The sequence below is a fragment of the Cyprinus carpio genome, chromosome A9 (assembly GCF_018340385.1).
Source record: "Cyprinus carpio isolate SPL01 chromosome A9, ASM1834038v1, whole genome shotgun sequence".
Taxonomy (NCBI): Eukaryota; Metazoa; Chordata; class Actinopteri; order Cypriniformes; family Cyprinidae; genus Cyprinus; species Cyprinus carpio.
Genome location: NC_056580.1, coordinates 29015043 through 29034327, shown reverse-complemented (window position 1 = coordinate 29034327; position 19285 = coordinate 29015043). Strand labels below are relative to the sequence as shown.

At 35.8% G+C, this 19285-nt stretch overlaps 1 protein-coding gene across 1 annotated transcript in view; it reads left to right on the top strand.

Annotated features, from left to right (window-relative positions):
• Nucleotides 1-4021: 4021 nt before the first annotated feature.
• LOC109087386 (DNA repair protein RAD50) overlaps nucleotides 4022-19285 on the top strand; it is a 30448-nt gene continuing 15184 nt past the window's right edge. Inside the window, exons 1-13 of the mRNA XM_042764390.1 lie at nucleotides 4022-4157; nucleotides 4352-4435; nucleotides 4799-4950; nucleotides 5432-5618; nucleotides 10002-10205; nucleotides 10448-10576; nucleotides 11069-11234; nucleotides 11631-11824; nucleotides 11978-12184; nucleotides 12387-12569; nucleotides 16666-16823; nucleotides 17517-17692; nucleotides 18520-18757. Of these exons, the coding sequence (XP_042620324.1) occupies nucleotides 4029-4157; nucleotides 4352-4435; nucleotides 4799-4950; nucleotides 5432-5618; nucleotides 10002-10205; nucleotides 10448-10576; nucleotides 11069-11234; nucleotides 11631-11824; nucleotides 11978-12184; nucleotides 12387-12569; nucleotides 16666-16823; nucleotides 17517-17692; nucleotides 18520-18757 (2207 nt within the window). The 5' untranslated portion in view covers nucleotides 4022-4028. The remainder of the gene's footprint in view (nucleotides 4158-4351; nucleotides 4436-4798; nucleotides 4951-5431; nucleotides 5619-10001; nucleotides 10206-10447; nucleotides 10577-11068; nucleotides 11235-11630; nucleotides 11825-11977; nucleotides 12185-12386; nucleotides 12570-16665; nucleotides 16824-17516; nucleotides 17693-18519; nucleotides 18758-19285) is intronic.

The window sequence follows — 19285 nt, the reverse complement described above, 5'->3', positions numbered from 1 at the left end:
AAATACGGTGCATTGAAAGCACAACAAATAGAAAGCTTCCCAAGTCATGGTCACTCATTATTATTTATTGCAATATTGAGAAACAAATCACATAGTAACATGGTTTTACAGCTTCTATCAATATTAGATCTTGTCCTGTTAGGCCATTTATAAAAGTAATAGGTACTTAAACAGTTATTTAATGTAATAATCTCGACAGCAGTCAAAGGGAATTAATCAGAAATCAAAAGTCACTGCTGGTTGTGCATTTGAACATCCAATCCTGGAAAAATGTGAAACATCGACGAATGAACATCAACTCTTGATTAATCCTCAAATTAATCTTGTGGACCATGACTTTGTCTTTTAGACAGTGTTCTCCAATCTTGCAAAAAAAACAAAACATGAATCCATAAAAATTCACATACCTGAGTACATTACTGGGCACATAGTGATAGAAATCACTTACCGAATTCTGAAGGAGAAATCTGATATTGTGCTGTAACAGTCTAAGTGCAGTGCGTGGTTCAGCAGCAGCGTCTTGATCAGTCATTTCTGCTGAAACTAACGTCTTCAGAAGCTCTTGAGCAATGAACTCTTTACAGCTGCACATCTGAAGAAAACAGGCCCAGGCTTGCTCAGATAAATGGCATCTCAAACCCACAAATTTCACATTTTTCCCAAAACTCACCTCCCCGCTTTCAATATGCACATTCGGTATGTATATCACGTTCATGTTCTTTAAAAGATGCAGAAAATAATGATTATTTATAGTGTAAATGTAGAAATAAGATGTCAAGAATATGTTTATAAAGCATTGTACTTACAAATGTGAAGAGATGTGCATAATCCATGAGGTCTCGAAGATGATAAAGTGCCTCACGTATAGCGTCATCACCCTTACCCATGTGCTGCAATGCTATAAAGAAAAAACAGCACTTTTTTTTTTTTGTCTATTTTGCTCTTAAACAAAACAAAACAACAACAACAAAAAAGTTAAAACAGTAATAGTGTCAAATTATATTTAATTCTTTTTTATTTATTTTTTATTTTTTCTGACTGATGAAAATTCACCTTTGCATCTCAGGACAAAAAAAAAAAAAAAAAAATATATATATATATATATATATATATATATATATATATATATATATATATATATTTTTTTTTAAAACATATTAAAATAGAAAACAGCTATTTTAAATTGCAATAATATTTCACACTTTTACTGGTTTTACTGTATTTTTTAATCAAACAAATGCAGCCTCGATGAGCATAAGAGGCTTTATGTTTTGAAATGTTGAAAGAAGTCATATGAACTCTTGTGCTCACCAAGACTGCATTTATTTGATTCAAAATACAGTAACAACAGTAATATTGTGAAATATTATCACAATTTAAAATTATTTTTCTAATGGCTGCTTAAAATAAATGTTAAACTAAATGTAATTTATATCATAACAATTAAATATATATTAAGCCTAACAGTGTCAGAGTATTTTAATATTTCGTTATTCAGCTTTCACAGTTAAGTTTTCACCATTCACTTCCAAATGGAGATTTTGTTTTGCTCTCTCATGACTCTACTCACTCTATTCGAATGGAATCTCATTTACAAACAGTTCGTAGGTTTTAGTGCCTCTTCTTTGTCACATTAAGTGCGACTTGATCCACTGTTTTCTCTAAATCTACAGATCCTAGCTGGTCACAGTGTTGCCAACTAATTTTCAGACAAAGTTGCTAAAGGAAGGTTGATTTGTTGCTAAATGTTGCTAAATGACATTGTGATGTCTTTTTGCGATGACGTCATTGCGTAATCACGACGCAAAATTGTCACAACATGAATTCTCAGCAAAAACATATGTTAATTTAGATTTCTTTGTAAAATAAATTGCATAATATAACATTAAAATATAAATAACTGTATTTTTAAATGCATTGAATTATTGAACACTTACACATTTTTTAATTATTACAATTAAAAAAATGTTTTTATAGATAGTAAACTAGAAATTCTACATATTTTAACAGTTATGCTTTAAGCAGTGTTTTGAGTAGTTAATATGCTACACTCATATGCTACACAATCTACTATGTTAATATGAAAGAATTTTCCGTTTAGTTTAGTTTTCTTTTTTTTTTTTACATGCATTTTAAATTACGCATTGTGTTTTCAGGTTACAGGGTTACAATGGATAATGTCCTGGAAAATTACTAGTCTCTTTTCTATTTTCCTTACAGTGTACTAACAGATCATCAATCGCAGGTACAAGCTACTAACAAAGAGTATCAAATGAACAATTATTAAATTATTATTATTATTATTATTATTATTATTATTATTATTATTATTATTAAATTCAACAATTCCAAATAGCAGCTAACTCAGTTCATGTGATGTCTGCACTTCTAGGCATCTTTGGTTTCCTCTTTTTGTGTAATTTGGATAGCAAATGCATGCCTTTTTATTGTCCGAGACACTTATCAAAAGTTGCCAAATAAATAATAATAAAAAAATAGCTAAATTTGTTGCTAGGTGCTTTTGGAAGAAAAGGTTGCTAGGGTAGTCCGCAAAGATGCTCTATTTAGCAACAAAATTGCTAAATTGGCAAACAGCGGCACCAAGTGGATAGATGTGGTATAACAACGACAATCAATTTTAAATAGGAAAATCTGCCCGACAAATTAGGCTAAAGTTAATATAAACAACAGATTATGTGATTATGAAAAGATATATTTGAATAATAATAATAATAATAAATAGATTAAATTGTAGTTACGGTATTTTGTCTTTTTGAGAAATCACCTTGATGAAATCAAACGTGACTCCACAGACCACATATAACAAAAAACGTGCGTCAAACTTTTCTCCTGCTGCACATTGTCAGGATTTTGGTAAAACAATGTTTGCTTCTGGTTTTGAGTACTTACAGACAAGAAACAGCATGAGAAGGAAGGTTGTGCAGATCTGAGCGATTGTGTGTGGAGGTTTGAAATCCTTGAAGAGTGGAACATTCCGACCTTATCACACGTTCTTCATGTTTTTCAGAGCCATGTTTACAAACCAAACTTCTGAAGCATTAATGTTTAATATATTGAACTGACAAGGCGGTTTCCTCGGGAGAGTTTCATCTCGTGACATGAGCATTTGATGTGTTTTTATAAGCTAAACGTGAGCTGCTAATAATACACCATATTCGTTGTGAAAGCAATCACAGTTCACAACTACAAAGCTGATATTGGCTATGTCCAAAACAGCTGCTACTTCCACAAATCCTGTTTTAATGTGTGCAATAATATGAGTAATCATGCAATTAGGCTATTAAATTGCATTTGTGTGGTCATATCTGGGGCTTCGGGGGAAATAAGCGAATATCATTCTGTTGCAATGTTATGTAATTATAAATAGATTTACTTGTATTTCAAGTATTCTTTATTGAATGGAAACGATCGCTGTGCATTTTGGGATTTGTAGTTTCTTGAGGTTTCATGTGACGGTGAGTTGAATGCGGAAGCACGTCACTGCGCCGACGCGGGAAACACGCGATTGAGTGCGTACTGCGTGGAGTCGAAAAACAACAAACCCAAGAGGCTTAACTTCTGTTTACGTCGAGTTTACAGCCTTGTTTATCCCGTGTGAGTTATTCTAATAAAATGCTATGCCATTGTATATCCTTGTTAATGTTTTTACATCGTTTGACACTGATGAGCTACTACTAAATATTGCAGAAACTGAATTTTCTGTAAAGTTGGTTTGCAGCGATTAGCTCTAAATAAACTTGAATGGAATCTTTTCTAGCCCAGCTGCGTTCTAGAACGACTGCATCGTCATTATTTGAACGTATTATGAAACCACATATGCCACTTGTCCAAGTCATTTTTATTTTTATTTTTTGAAAGAGTTATGGAATTTTATGGAAAGAGGTCGACAGTATCGTTTTCTAGTTGCTGATATTTAAAATGTATCATAGTTTTAATTATGTGCACTGATTTTCACTGCATTTAATTTTATATCATTTCAAGTCTACAAGTCGAAGCACTGGTCCAAAATGTCTAAGATCGAAAAGATGAGCATCCTGGGAGTAAGGAGTTTTGGAGTTGAGGATAAAGACAAACAAGTGATCACCTTCTTCAGCCCTCTGACGGTCCTTGTGGGACCTAATGGAGCTGGAAAAACGGTTTGTATATTGTCAATTAAATGCATTAATATTGTTTAAGTTTCACATAGCCAGTGTGAAACATTGTGTTGATTAAATATTTAAATTAAACACATTTTTAAATAGCATTTATATTTAAGTTCTACCTTCCAATAACTATATATAAAAATAATTTTACATAAATAATAATGAACTATATTTTTTATGACTTGCAGACCATCATTGAATGTCTCAAGTACATCACTTCGGGAGACTTTCCACCAGGAAGTAAAGGAAGCACATTCGTCCATGATCCCAAAGTAGGTCTTTGACAGGAGTAATGCAAGTAAACAAACTGCAGATCTGCGTGTCTTCAGGCCCTTTCCCACCAAGAATGATAACTATTAGCATCCACACCAGTGCACAATATAGATCTGTTTATTTGAAACGGTCACTTTAAATGCTAGAGCTCTTTAAAGCAGGAAGGGTTCTGATTGGCTGTCAATATTTGCATCAGCTGAATTGATTCAGACATTATCATTCCTCTATGCCATTATGGTTTTAGTTGTAGTGTGTACTCTGCTATTCTTTTAATAGAACTATTTTGTATAACTTATTGTTATTTGTGTGAACAAAAACTAACAATAACTATGTATGTTGATGCTAATGTTGGTCTGTTGTAGGATGCCCATGAGACGGATGTACGGGCACAGATCAGACTCCAGTTTAGAGACGTGAATGGCGATCCTGTGGCTGTCCAGAGGTCTATGCAAAGCACACAGAAGGGCAAGAAAACTGAGTTCAAAACCCTTGAGGGTGTCATCACAAGATTCAAGTAGGTTTTACAAGTGTCATACTCAACTGTTTAAAAGTTTGGCATCTGTAAGATTTTTTTTACATATTTTTAAACGGTCTCTTATGTTCACAAGGCTTTATTTATTTGATAGCTGAATTTGCAGCAGACATTACTTCAGTCTTCAGTGTTATGTTTGCCACACAAGAAACATTTGCTATTTTTATAAGTGATGAAAACAGTTGCGCTGCTTAATATTTTAGTGGAAACCATGATACATTTTTTTTTCAGGATTCTTTAATGAATACAAAGAAAGAAAAAAACAGCATTATTTGGAAAATAAATATTTTGTAACATTAAAAATGTTTTACTTCATTTTGATCAGTCAAAAAAAAAATCTATTTATAACATTTTTTCTACCAATTTTTTACTCCCACTTTGGCTTTGAAATTTATAAATCCCTGTCTGAAGGACCACATTTGCTTGTTTGGCATTAATATGTCTTGAGCTCTCTTGCTGTCAGGCACGGAGAGAAAGTGGGCCTGAGCTCTAAATGTGCTGAAATGGACCGTGAGATGATCTCAGCACTGGGCGTCTCCAAGGCTGTTATCAGCCATGTCATCTTCTGCCACCAAGAGGACTCCAACTGGCCTCTCAGTGAAGGAAAAGCCCTCAAGCAGAAGTTTGATGACATTTTCTCAGCCACAAGGTATGTTGATCTGGACAACAGGTTTCTCGCTGTAGCTTCTGTCGCTCAGTCATATGTGACCCTGAACCACAAAAGCAGTCATAAGGGTCAAATTTTCTGAAATTGAGATTTATACACCATCTGAAAGCTGAATAAATAAGCTTTCTGTTGATGTATGGTCTGTTAGGATCTTTGGCTGAGATACAACTATTTGAAAATCTGGAATCTGAGGGTGCAAAAAAATAAAATATTGAGAAAATCACCTTTAAAGTTGTCCAAATGAAGCAATGCGTATTACTATTCAAAAATGAAGTTTTGGTGTATTTATGGTAGGAAATGTACAAAATATCTTCATGGAAAATTATCTTTACTTATTATTCTAATGAACAAAAAAATCTTGACTACCTATTAGAGATGTGATGAGATCTCGTGGTATGAGATCTCACGAGATCCGGCTGGTCTCGTGAGAATGTGACGATATCCTCGCAAAACAATTTGCAGTTTACATTAGAGCTGCACAATTAATCGTTTAAAGATCGCGATCTCAATTCAAACACACAAGCAATCTTATTTCTGAAAGACAATGATTCAGCTGTGTCTATTACAATTGTTTCAGAATCGCGAGTGTAAGTGGAGCGTGAGAACGTTTTGTCGCTGCCCATGTTAATGAATCATTCATGCGGCTGGTGACCCAGAAAGAGCAACACAAACGTTTTTTTTCAATCACACCTCATAATTTCTCTGTTACAGACATTTAATTAACATAAGTACTGAGATGCTTTATAGTTTGGGCATAAACACTTATTCTCTACAGTAGCGTTCAAAATGAAAGTATCTTAACATGATTATGTATTGTAACGCTTACACTCTTCCACCAGCAGGTCGCGACATCTGCCCGTTTAAAAAAAATATTTGTAATTGAATCATTCATTCAGGAGGTTCCAAAAGTGAAACCAGTCTTCATGAATTGAGACACTGACTCCTTCATTTATTTATTTTTTATTTTGTTCAAATTAATATATATTTTAAATACTTAAACAATGAACATTTTGTCAAAACCACTAGTAAATTATTTTATTTTGTTTAGTTTTCTAATCTTTTTTTCTTCAGAATTTTGAGATAATCGTGATCTCCAATTTATATATATATTTATATATATATATATATATATATATATATATATCCATTTATATATATATATATAACACATGATTCTCAGTTTATCTAGAATCGTGCAGCTCTAGTTTACATGTTTATTGCTGCATATAATAGATATATTATATTATGTAGATATATAATAGAAGTTTAATTTCATAAAGCACAAGTTGATTTCAAAATGCTTCTACATTTTTAGCATTTTGTGTTTTTCATCTCGTTCTCATGAACCCAATATATTTACTTCACTCATCACTACTTTAAAAAAATCCTAAAAAACCTAGTCTCGTCTCGTTCTCATGAACCCAGTCTCGTGTCTTGTCTCGTCTCGAGGGTAAGTGTCTCGTCACACCCCTACTACTTATGTAGAGTGTCATATATATATATATATATATATATATATATATATATATATATATATTATATATATATATATATATATCTCTCTAGGGAAATTGGTTCTTGTTGTAATATCTTTACATGCATGGGTTAAATGCAGAGCAATTCCGAGTATGGGACACTGTACTTGGCCACACATCACGTCACTTTAAACTATTATTTATACCTTCTGGTCTGGAAAAATTGTTTGTTGTCTACATTACAATGAAAACTAATACAATGTTTACTAAAAATATCACCTAAAGGGAGTGTGTATATCCAAAAAAACAAGAGGCCTAAGACAAAGCCTTGAGCTACACCATGCGTTCATTCATTGAGGAACCCTGACTACTTATGACTGGTTTTGTGGTCCAGGGTCACACATAATATATATATATAATATATAATATTTTAGTTTTTCTTTTTACATAATCTCTGACTGCTTACATTCTCTGCTTTGTTATTTTGTCTTATCAATAACGTATTTTTGTTGTTGTTGTTGTTTTGGGAAATGTACTGTATGTGTTCACCAAGCCATTTTATCTCAAAAGATCTAGGGAAATTGGTTCTTGCTGTAATATCTATAGTTTGTTTTGTAAATGCTCTTACACCAGTAGGTGGCGCTAAATGAGTGTTTATTAATGTGTTATTGGAGAGATAGTAATTCTTTGCTTAGTTACAACCAAAACAGTGGACATTCAGTGGATTCATTCTTTGATTAATTTGTGAAACCCACTAATTATATCTTTTTAATTATCCATACAAATATATTGTTGAGCAGCCTTACTGAAAAAAAGAGGTGTCAAGTAACGAAGTACAAATACTTCGTTACCTTACTTAAGTAGAAATTTTGGGTATCTATACTTTACTGAAGTAATTATTTTTTCAGCCGACTTTTTACTTCTACTCCTTACATTTTCACGCAGTTATCTGTACTTTCTACTCCTTACATTTTAAAAATATGTTCGTTACTGCTATTTCATTTTGCCTTGTTTTCATTCCGGCTTGTCATCATAAAAAAAAAAAAAAAAAAAAAAAAAAACCTATCCAGATAAATCGCGCCATCTGGATGAAGTGAATTTGATTGTGGTTGGATGAGAAGTATAAACATATACCATTCCGACACCCTATTGGTTTGTACCAAAAATTAAGCTAGGCCTACTGTAGGTAGTTTGGTAGCGAGACATTTGAATAAATTAGCGTTTGTGATTGACAACGTGATTGACAATGTTGTGATAAGTAGGCTATACCAACTTTGTAACTCGTTACCCTGCCCCCCCCCCCCCCAACACTGGACATAGCAGACGTATGTAGCGAATACAGGAAGCTATCAATCAAGAAGGTATTAGGATTATGAGTTATTTTTAATTTTTATTTTTTGATTAATCACTCGGATTAATCATTCATTTTGACAGCACTAATGTTTATTGTAAATAGACAACCATACAAGGGTAATTGTTACTAAGCCTGCCCTGGGCGCACCAATTTTCTTGTCCATTGCCCTCGCAGATTCCTGCAGCTAAGCTTGGATGTACATTTACATTCCATTAAAGGTTATTGATGACATGCCTCTGAAGTTTGACTTTTTGCACCATTACAATACTTTTAGGCAACTAGTCATCATATCTCTAGTTCTTTAATGTATCTGAATTGTACTAAAGTGCGTTCATTTTCAATGGGCATATATGCGACTGAAACAGGTAGCCTAGTGCATCCCAAATTTTTCAACATGAACATTTTAATATAGCATTAGTCATTACGGCCTATGGCCTTTAGAAAAATGTTTTTTTGAGGAGGTTGGGTAGTACATAATAGGCCCCTGTGGCGCGACCTAAGCTTTTGTTCTTAATGGCATTTTTTTCCTTACATTACTTTTATACTTTAAGTAGATATGAAACCACTACTTTTACACTTTTACTTGAGTAAAAAGTAGGGGTGTAACGATGCGCATACCGTGTACCGAACGGTTCCCGGGCAAATTCCAAATGGAAGTGATCATCCCTGTCCCCTTGGAGTGGGGACTTTGGAGTGAGCAGGGCACGTGCATGCCATTATGTAGTCGTTTGGAATGCACTTGGCAAAAGGAGCGATGTCATTTCCTCATTATCTTCAGCTGGGATGTTCCTGTGACAACGCTGCACGGTGTGCGTCAGCAGATGGACACCAGCATAAAAAAAAAATAATAATTATATATATATTATTTTTTTATATATTATATAGCATATTTGAAAAACTTTTTTAAAATAAAAAAATAATGTTTATTTGCAACAGTTATGCTAACAACAATAAAAAGTCATTTATGACATTAAAACAGCGTCATCTGCTGACGCACACCGTGCTGCGTTGTCACAGGAACATCCCAGCTGAAGATAATGAGGAAATGACATCGCTCCTTTTGCCAAGTGCATTCCAAACGACTACATAATGGCATGCACGTGCCCTGCTCACTCCAAAGTCCCCACTCCAAGGGGACAGGGATGATCACTTCCATTTGGAATTTGCCCGGGAACCGTTTGGTACACGGTACGCGCATCGTTACACCCCTAGTAAAAAGCTTGAGTTGATACTTCAACTTCTACAAAAGTCTTTTTAAACCCTAGTATCTATACTTGAGTAATGAATGTGAATACTTTTGACACCAGTGCTGAAAAAATTGTGAAAACCCCACTAATTATATCTTTTTAATTATCCATACAAAGAAATTGTTGAGCAGCCTAACTGAAACTAATTATTTGTTAAAACCCTATTAAACTAAATTTGTAGTTATTCAGTTACTTTTCTTAACCGTTGACTTTCCGTATGTTGTCTTTTACACATATTAAGGTAGCATCACAGATAAATGCCTGAAAATAACCAAAAACCTTTGCTTGAATACATTAAGGTATTGGAGACCCTGCGGGCACTGAGGATGAAGCAGGCCAGCATTATCAAAACCTGCCAGACGGAGCTCAAGTACCTGAAACAGAATAAAGATAAAGCCCAAGAGATTAAAGAGCTTCTGTCCACTAAAGAGACTCAGTTGGCTTCCTCTAAAGAAAGTGTCCAACGCATTGAGAGTCAGATAGACCCACTGGAGGTGAGGCACAAAGAATTTGTTACACCAATTTTAATGCTAACTTGAAAGATTAAATTACATGGGATTTAAAAAGAAAAAATAAATAAAATATTTTGTTTTTTGGGGTCTGTGGCAGTTCATTGTTTTGGAAAATTAGGTGATTGTGATGCAGATTAGGGTACCAATTACAACATATACCACAGTTCAATTTTAACCAAAAGGCTTATGCATATTCTCCAAACACACTTTCCTCATATTTTCAGAATCGAATGTATGACATAGACAGTAGCCTCAGCAAAGTAATGAAGTTGGATAATGACATCAAAGCTTTGGACAGCAGGAAGAAACAGATGGAGGATGATAACCGGGAACTCGAGGAAAAGATGGAACAGGTAACCAAAGTATATTAAAAAAAAAAAAAAAAAACCTTTTCATCAGTTATGAAAGTTTCACTACTATCAGTATTAGTCATAAGTGCTAGATAATGATCAGCTGAAAGCACAGGAAGTATTGTGCACAGAAAACATGCACAGGATGTTCAGTAATGGAAGTTTTTTGGTATACTTATAACATTTTTAATTGCTTTTGCAAGCTCATCTTTCTATTCAAGTTCATGCATGGGTTAAATGCAGACCAATTCCGAGTATGGGACACTGTACTTGGCCACACATCACGTCACTTTAAACTATTATTTATACCTTCTGGTCTGGTCTGAGAAATTGTTTGTTGTCTGCATTACAATGAAAACTAATACAATGTTTACTAAAAATATCACCTAAAGGGAGTGTGTATATCCAAAAAAACAAGAGGCCTAAGACAAAGCCTTGAGCTACACCATGTGTTCATTCATTGAGGAACCCTGACTCTGTGTTGTGCTGTTTTAGGTGTTCCAGGGCACAGATGATCAGCTGCAGGACATGTATCAGAACCACCAGAGAACGGTGAAGGAGAAGGAACGGAGACTTACGGAGTGCCAGCGTGATCTTGAACGTGCCGGCCGAGAGTGCCAGAGGACGAACCGCATAAAATCTGACCTGCTAGTTGAGCAAGGTAGTCAGATTTCCCTTTATGCATCAGTGATTGATGCATGTGTCTGTTCTCTAAATATCCTCAAATGGTTGTTTAGTTGATTCTAATATTGAAAAAAATCACTAGAAGAAACATGATGTCCTTTTAGTTTACATCACAGCCTGGCAAAACCATGATTTGCTACTTGCTATTGCAAGTCAGAGGAAGGTTTTTTTGGGAGGATCATGTAGGAGTACACTAGGGTTGCAACCAATGAATATCTGTTAATTACTTCTTTGATTTAATAGCAAAAAAACTTTTTTTAACCACATTAAACACACAAGCACTTGAATGTGGCCAAGTAATTTCACTCATATTGCCTTTAGCAGCACATTTTCTTTCTAAGAGCTGTTCATCATAATTTTTTTGTTCGTTTGGGCCGTCTGCAGTTGGAGGCAGATAGACACACACAAAACATTAAAAAGAGGGACACCCAGGTCAAAAGTTTAGCGTCTTTCCTGGAGTTGGAGGGTTATGAACGGACCCCTCTTAATGAGCGACAGCTCCAGAGCTTCCACAGACAAGTCAAAGAGAGACTGGACCAGGACACAGAGGCCCTTAACCAAACTATGGTATGGTTTGAGTAACACTTAATAATAACTCTAACTATAATGTATATCATTGTGTTTATTTAATGCTTAACAGAAAGTCAACAAGTTATAAGTTCAATATTAGTATTGTAACATGTTGCCACTTTTAGTAATAATTTCTTAATTTGTTTTCAGCATGAAATGCAGGAGAAAGAGGCACAGAAGCAGCAAAGCATCGATGATCTCCGAGATAAAAAGACAGGTCTAGAGAGAACCATTGAGCTGAAGAGAGACATACAGGCCAAGAAACAACAGGAACTGAAAAACATAAAGTCTGACCTCCAAAGACTGGAGGGCTCCTCAAGCAGACTACAGGAGCTAGAAACTGAACTTCAGAAAGCGGTTAGGCCTGCACTACTGCACTACACCACGCATGACTTCCTTTGAGCATGCAGATGTTCTGTTGATGTCCTCAATTGATTCCTTAACTAAATTTGATAATACATTTGTAAAACGGAAGAAAGAAATCTGCATCTAACAGAACTAACATCAGTGGCACCTGTTTTGCTTTTAGATGCATCTCCTAAAGTGTGTGTGTTCATAGGAGCGTGAGCTTGATAATGCTGTACAGGCCTGTACGGTGGACAGTCTAAAGGCAGAGGTAGTTGAACTACAGAAGGAGAAAACTGAACTGGATCAGGCCCAGCGCAAGCTAGACCAGGAGATGGAATTGCTCAACACACACACCGCGGCACGCACACAGATGGACATGCTGAAGAAGACCAAGGTGAGCTCACATACCATCTCTCTTTTGTCCATTAGTGGCCAGTCCCCACTTTAATGCCAAAAACAAATATAACAAACATAAAATAAATGTCTTTGGGCAATAACACATCTGAACAGCAAGACCTTAACAGAAACCATCCAGGATACAGTGCACAACACAACAGAAACAAGCCTATTTATAACTGGTGTAAATAGAATCTATTGCTATGTTTACTTTGTATAAACAGCATATTGCTAAGAAAATACTTGCAAACTTTATACCAGTGGTAATAATTTTGAACAATACCGTAACAATACCAAACCAGTGTTTTTATTGACTCTTGCACTTGAACTTGCACATATTATTGCTGTTGTATTCATTTCACAGTTGTTTCTCTTAACAACATAAAAAATGCTTTAAAGTTAAAATTTGGGCTATGTGCTAGAGTTAATTGTCTTACAGTATAACTCTTTTTAAACAGGATTTACTGCACCAGGCTTTTTAAATAACACTTTAAATTCGCATAGCCTTATAAATTACTTGGCTAATGTTTTTTTTGTTTGTTTGTTTTTTTACAGTTAACTGTTACAGTAAAATTTTCAAAATTTGGATTTCGTTTGTATAAAGTCCTTAGATTTAACACATCCTCTGTAGTGGCCAAGAAAGGGAGCGGCATAGTATTTGCTTTTTTGATTTTTTTGTTGTGTTGTGCGGTACTGAGCTACTGTATTATTGACCATTATATATGCCACAAAATCATTTATAGTAATAGATGTGTATTATAGGGTTCATACGGTCATGAAAAACCTGGAAAAGTGATGGAATTTTAAGACAGCAATTTCTTAGCCTGGAAAAGTTTTGGAAAATAAATAAACCCAGGAAGTTTTGGAAAATTAATGGAAATTTATTTCGTAGTTTGCATTGTTTTACTCATTCTGGTAGCTTTCGGGTTTAAAATGAGGGAAATTCCTGCACACATTTATTCAGTGTAGCATGTAGATTAGCATAGTAAATAAATCAAAACAGACCGTCAGATTAAATCAGTCATTTTAAAACAGCGTGAGTGATTTAGCTGTGCCTTCTCTCTTTCACACTCTCAAAGTAGCCTCGCATCGGCGCGTTTCATCTGCACCACAAGAGCTGCTGCACACTGATACAAGAGTACTCTCACTTGCCTAATTGGGGCATTGTTGCAGTCACAAAAATGTATCATTTGAACATGTTTTTAAAATCTTTTTATAAGCCATCAACATACTCCAAAGGCGTTTATTTTTTTTTTATTTTTTTTTTATATGTGTGCTCACAGTCACATGTATGAAGTTGCTTTGCAACTAGCATATTAATTTATTTTTCACAGCTTGTTGTACTTAAGTGGCCAAATACACACAAAATGATGTCAAAATGACCGTACTGGCAAGCAGCTGTTTTTAAATGACCGTTTACAGTAGGGCTGGACCAGAATATTAGATTATTTGAATATTCGTTCGGTGGGTTGGCATTCGAATTTTGAGATTCGAATAATCTTTTTTTTTTTTTTTTTTTTTTTTTTACAACTGGCATCCCCCGCGAAACAGTATTCATTCGCCCTTGATTATGAATCACCCATAGCCCAGCCTAATAATAATTTGTTATAAAAAGTATTGCTCTTAACAACAGACGTGTGTTTTGTATCACTAGTGCAGTGTCCGTTCTCAGAGCATTTAAGCCTTGCCCGCATGAGGCGCACCGCTTCTGGCTCACGCTGTTCTGTAGTTTATTAAAACTTTTATTAAAAGTTTATTCATTCTGAACGTGTAGCGTGTCCATATTGCACCAAACTGCGACACTGCATTTCAGAGCCGGTGCCAGTGCAGCACTGATGGGGGGGCAGCTGAGGTGACGAAAGGGGGGCAATGACATAGCACAGAGTAAAAGTAAAAAAAAAAAATTAAAAAAACTAAAAAATTTGTGGCCCATTCACGTATTTGTCGGACCGATATTACTACACCTATTAGAATACAGGGTTCACACAGATAGAAATTTGGTCACGAGGCAGGTCAGTGGAAGTTTTTTTTGAAGTGCAAGGTCTAGAGACGTGTTTTAGAAGCTGAATTTCTTTGAACTTGAGCTCCATGTTTTAGAATGATGTAGGCTATTATGTGCGAGAAGCTGCTAAAGACCTCAGACAACACAACATCAAACAAGACGTCGGCTAGCGCATTTACATATAAAAAAAATGGAAAAGTACAGCAGTGGAATAAAAAATGCGTTCTAAGTGAATTAACTTATTAAAAGCTACTTAGCAAATACAGATGGCAGAGTATTGAATAAAACAATCGCATACCCACCAAATTCAGAAATCTGACATCCAGGAAATAAAAATGTGAGCAGTTTTACCACAAATATAGACAAGTGATACCACCACAACCACCAGAAATACTTCATTGTGTCTGCTTTACAATGAAACACAAGCTCATTGCGACTGATCCCCTGACATAATACATTCATTGCGACCCATTTAACAGATGCATCATTTTAAGTTAGAACAACTTGAACAGCAACAAACAATAACAATACAGCGAAATAATTAACAAACTGCGATAATCTAGCCCTCTATTAAACATGAAAAAAACAAATTCATCATATTTTGATCAGTTTGTGTCAGAGTAGCATTTAAAATGCGACTTTGTGTTGCTACAGTATATGCATTTGGCAACTATATTTTTTAAATAAACCATTATATTTCATAATTAAAATCTATTTTCACACTCATCTTGGTTGAGGGGGCAGGATGGTCTGAGTGAGGGAGCGACGCCCCCCCGTGGGGCCAGCCCTGCTGCACTCCCTTGGGTCTGCAGCAACACACCCGCCACACGTGAACTTGATTGGATTAACGGTTCTCAGATCTCGACATATTAAAAATGCAAACAGACAGACAGACACACAGAGATTCCTACCTTTATAACACCGGACAGGACAGTTGTAGTGTCGTGGCGCTCTGCAACAGCTAAAGTCTGTGTAGACACGTGTTACAGAGAAGAATATGTTCAGCCCCCTCCCTCTGAAGATTTGAATATTCAGTGTTGATTACTGCCGAAGCTTCGAAGCTCAAAAAATGGTATTCGGACCAGCCCTAGTTTACAGTCAGTTACAGTATTCAGTGGTTTGGTGATACGTTCTCTGCATGGAGTAAAGCCTGGTGCAGTTGTATTTGTACTTATTATTAAAACAAACATAAAGCAAACAAGTAGCATTAATAGTCATTTTGTTTTAGTTAACATGCTATGATAAATTTAAACAGATTTTAATTCTTATTGTAAAAAAAAATTAATATTGTCTTAAAAATCATGGACATTTATTGGTAGAAATGTGTATGAACCTTGGTATTAGTACGTCTGCACGTTGCTTGCAGTATATAACTGTAACACCTAGATGTCAGTGCATGTCTTTATATCAGTGGTGGTCAGCGTCGGTCCTGGAGAGCCGCAACCCTGCAGAGTTTTGATAAAACCTTGATAAAAGCATACTTGCCTGTCGCTTTCTAGCAACGCTTAGGCCTTTATTAGCTTGTTCAGGTGTGTATGATTAGGGTTGGAGCGAAACTCTGCAGCGCTGTGGCTCTCTGGCACCGACCTTGGCCACACCTGCTTTATATGATTTGCTTGAGGCATCAAATTGTTTATTATTACTAATATATTTAATATATATTAATATTAATATTAAGTTAATATTTAATTTATTTTTTTTAAATCATTATTTATGTTTTTCATTAGGCAATCTATGTAATAATTCATTCAGAAAATGTATTTATACTAGTATTTATACTACTTTAAAGCAATGTAGTATAAAAGCAAAGAGATTATAGCTATGTTCAGAATGGAATACCTCAGCAATATTAATTTAGCAATATATATACTTTTCTCAGTATACAGATATTCTATATACAAGGAATACTTAAATCATCTACTACTATTGTCAAATATTCAGAATTTAATCAGAACACACTGTGAAAACATTCTAGCGTGCCACTATTTGGAACATTTATTGAAAAAATACTAGGCAAATTCTTATATATAGCAGTTTTTAATATCAGTGCTTATGCCAGACGGAAATAGTTTATTTCTGCTTTGGATTCCAGATGGAAAAAGAAGAGCAGGTGAGGAAGATCAAGTCGAGGCATAATGAAGAGCTGGTGTCTCTGATGGGACACTTCCCAAGCAAGAAAGAGCTAGAAGACTGGATCTACTCCAAATCCAAAGAGATCAACTCCACCAGAGACCGGCTCAACAAAATGAAGTCTGTCACACTTTTTAATGATTTGTTTTTTTTACGAACATTTGTATAATGGTGGTGCTTTATTAGAATAAGCTAGAGAATGCCATAAACATTTATTTCTAGTGTGAGGTTGGAATATGTTTTGTGCAGCTAACAGAGAATTTAAACGTCTACGTGATAAGCGACACATGCACTGACCTTGATACAACAGAAAATACTGACATTTGAACAACCACCCACATACTTAAGTAATATCTTCTCAAGACATACGTAGTTTCGATTCTGGGTTCATGAGGAATAAGTCATCTTCAGGGCAGTGGAACACACAATGTTGTATTCAAATGGTGATGTTTAGCTTACACAGACAGCTATAATAAGGCTGTCTAGACAAACTTCACTAAAAATTCATATTAAAGAGTTGCAGTTGTAGTAGTGTACATGAAATGCTCATTAAAAAAAAATATATAATTTCAGTAAAATACATGTTAAATAATGTCAAAGAATGTACAGTTTTCCGAATGCTTTATTTCTAAAGTAAAAACAATATATTTGATTTTCCTCCAGCTTGCAGTAACTTCAACAGTGGTGATTATTTTAGGATTTAAACATGTTTCTTCTGTTATTGTAATGCAGTGTGTTTCAGGTTTGAAAAGTATGAAAAATGAAATGTAAACTAGCATTGCTAGACAACAGATTTTCATTTTTGTTTCATAGTAAGGAGCTTGCATCTGGAGAACAGAAGAAGTCTCACTTTACTGCTGAAGTCAAACGTAAGGAAGAGCAGCTGGCCAGCTATGAAGAGAGACTTTTTAATGTGTGCGGCAGTCAGGACTTTGAGTCGGACTTGAACAAACTGGAGGATGATTTGGAGAAGTGCTCCAAACAGAGAGGTACAAAAATGTGTTCAGCTCTTACCAACATTTTTGAGCCTCACAAATATACATGTACATTTTCTGTGCTAATTTTGGAGGGAAATCGTCAAAATCCAGCAGAATTAATGTACGTTTCATACCAAACTTTACACAAACCCACAAGGGCCAGGGGGCGTATTTTGTGAATAATGGCTTTTGAATTCTTCTTAAGTTTGAGGATTTTACAGAAGAAGATTCCGTGTGGGCCTGGTTTATGGTAAATTACTATTCATTACCACACAGGATATAGCTGTTTCTTTGCCATGTACAGCAATAACTGTAGATAAGACATAGCTGGTGGCTCTAATGTGGTAAGTGATAAATGTTACCCACACAGTGACGTGACATGTGGCCAAGTATGGTGACCCATACTCAGAATTCGTGCTCTGCATTTATCCCATCCAAAGTGCACACACACAGCAGTGAACACACACACACCGTGAACACACACCCGGAGCAGTGGGCAGCCATTTCATGCCAGCTGCCTGGGGAGCAGTTGGGGGTTCGGTGCCTTGCTCAAGGGCACCTCAGTCGTGGTATTGAGGGTGGAGAGAGCGCTGTACATTCACTCCCCCAACCTACTATCCCTGCCGATAAAGAGACTTGAACCCGCAACCTTTGGGTTACCAGTCTGACACACTAACCATTAGGCCACGACTAACCCCCAACTGTAGATATGACATGTAGCGGAAGTTAAGTAGTGTGTACCAGTACCCTGTTTGTGCTAATTCACAGCAACTCCAGTTTTCACAGTCTTCCATGGTCTTAATGTGGTTCTCAGTGTCTTTTTTCTGTTTTCTGAGCAGCTATGCTGGCGGGTGCCACAGCCGTGTACAGTCAGTTCATCAGTCAGCTGACGGAGGAGGGTGAGCCCTGCTGTCCCGTGTGTCAGCGTGTGTTCCCGTCGGAGGCAGAGCTCCAGGACGTCATTAATGACATGCAGTCCAAGCTGCGGCTCGTCCCAGACAAACTAAAGAACACTGAGCATGACCTGAAGAGGAAGGAGCGCAGGCGTGATGAAATGATGGAACTGAAGCCCATCAGGCAATAATAATTTGTTTTTGTTTTTATATCTGTCCATATATCTATATTTATTTGTATCATATTTATATCTATATTTATCTATCCTCCATTCATCCATCCTTCCATCTTTTACATTACCTATATATTAGGGATGTGATGAGATCTCTAGGTACCAGATCTCGCGAGATCCGATGTGTCCCGCGAACCAGCCGGAACGTGACGATATCCTCGCAAAACAATTTGCAGTTTACATTACAGCTGCACAATTAATCGTTTAAAGATCGCGATCTCAATTCAAACACACAAGCAATCTTATTCCTGAAAGACAATGATTCAGCTATGTCTATTACAATTGTTTCACGTCGCGAGTGTAAGTGGAGCGTGAGAATGTTTTGTCGCTGCCCATGTTAATGAATCATTCATGCGGCTGGTGACCCAGAAAGAGCAACACAAAAAGTATTTTCAACCACACCTCATAATTTCTGTGTTACAGACATATAACTAACATAAGTACTAGGAAAAAAGTTTATAGTTTGGGTATGAACACGT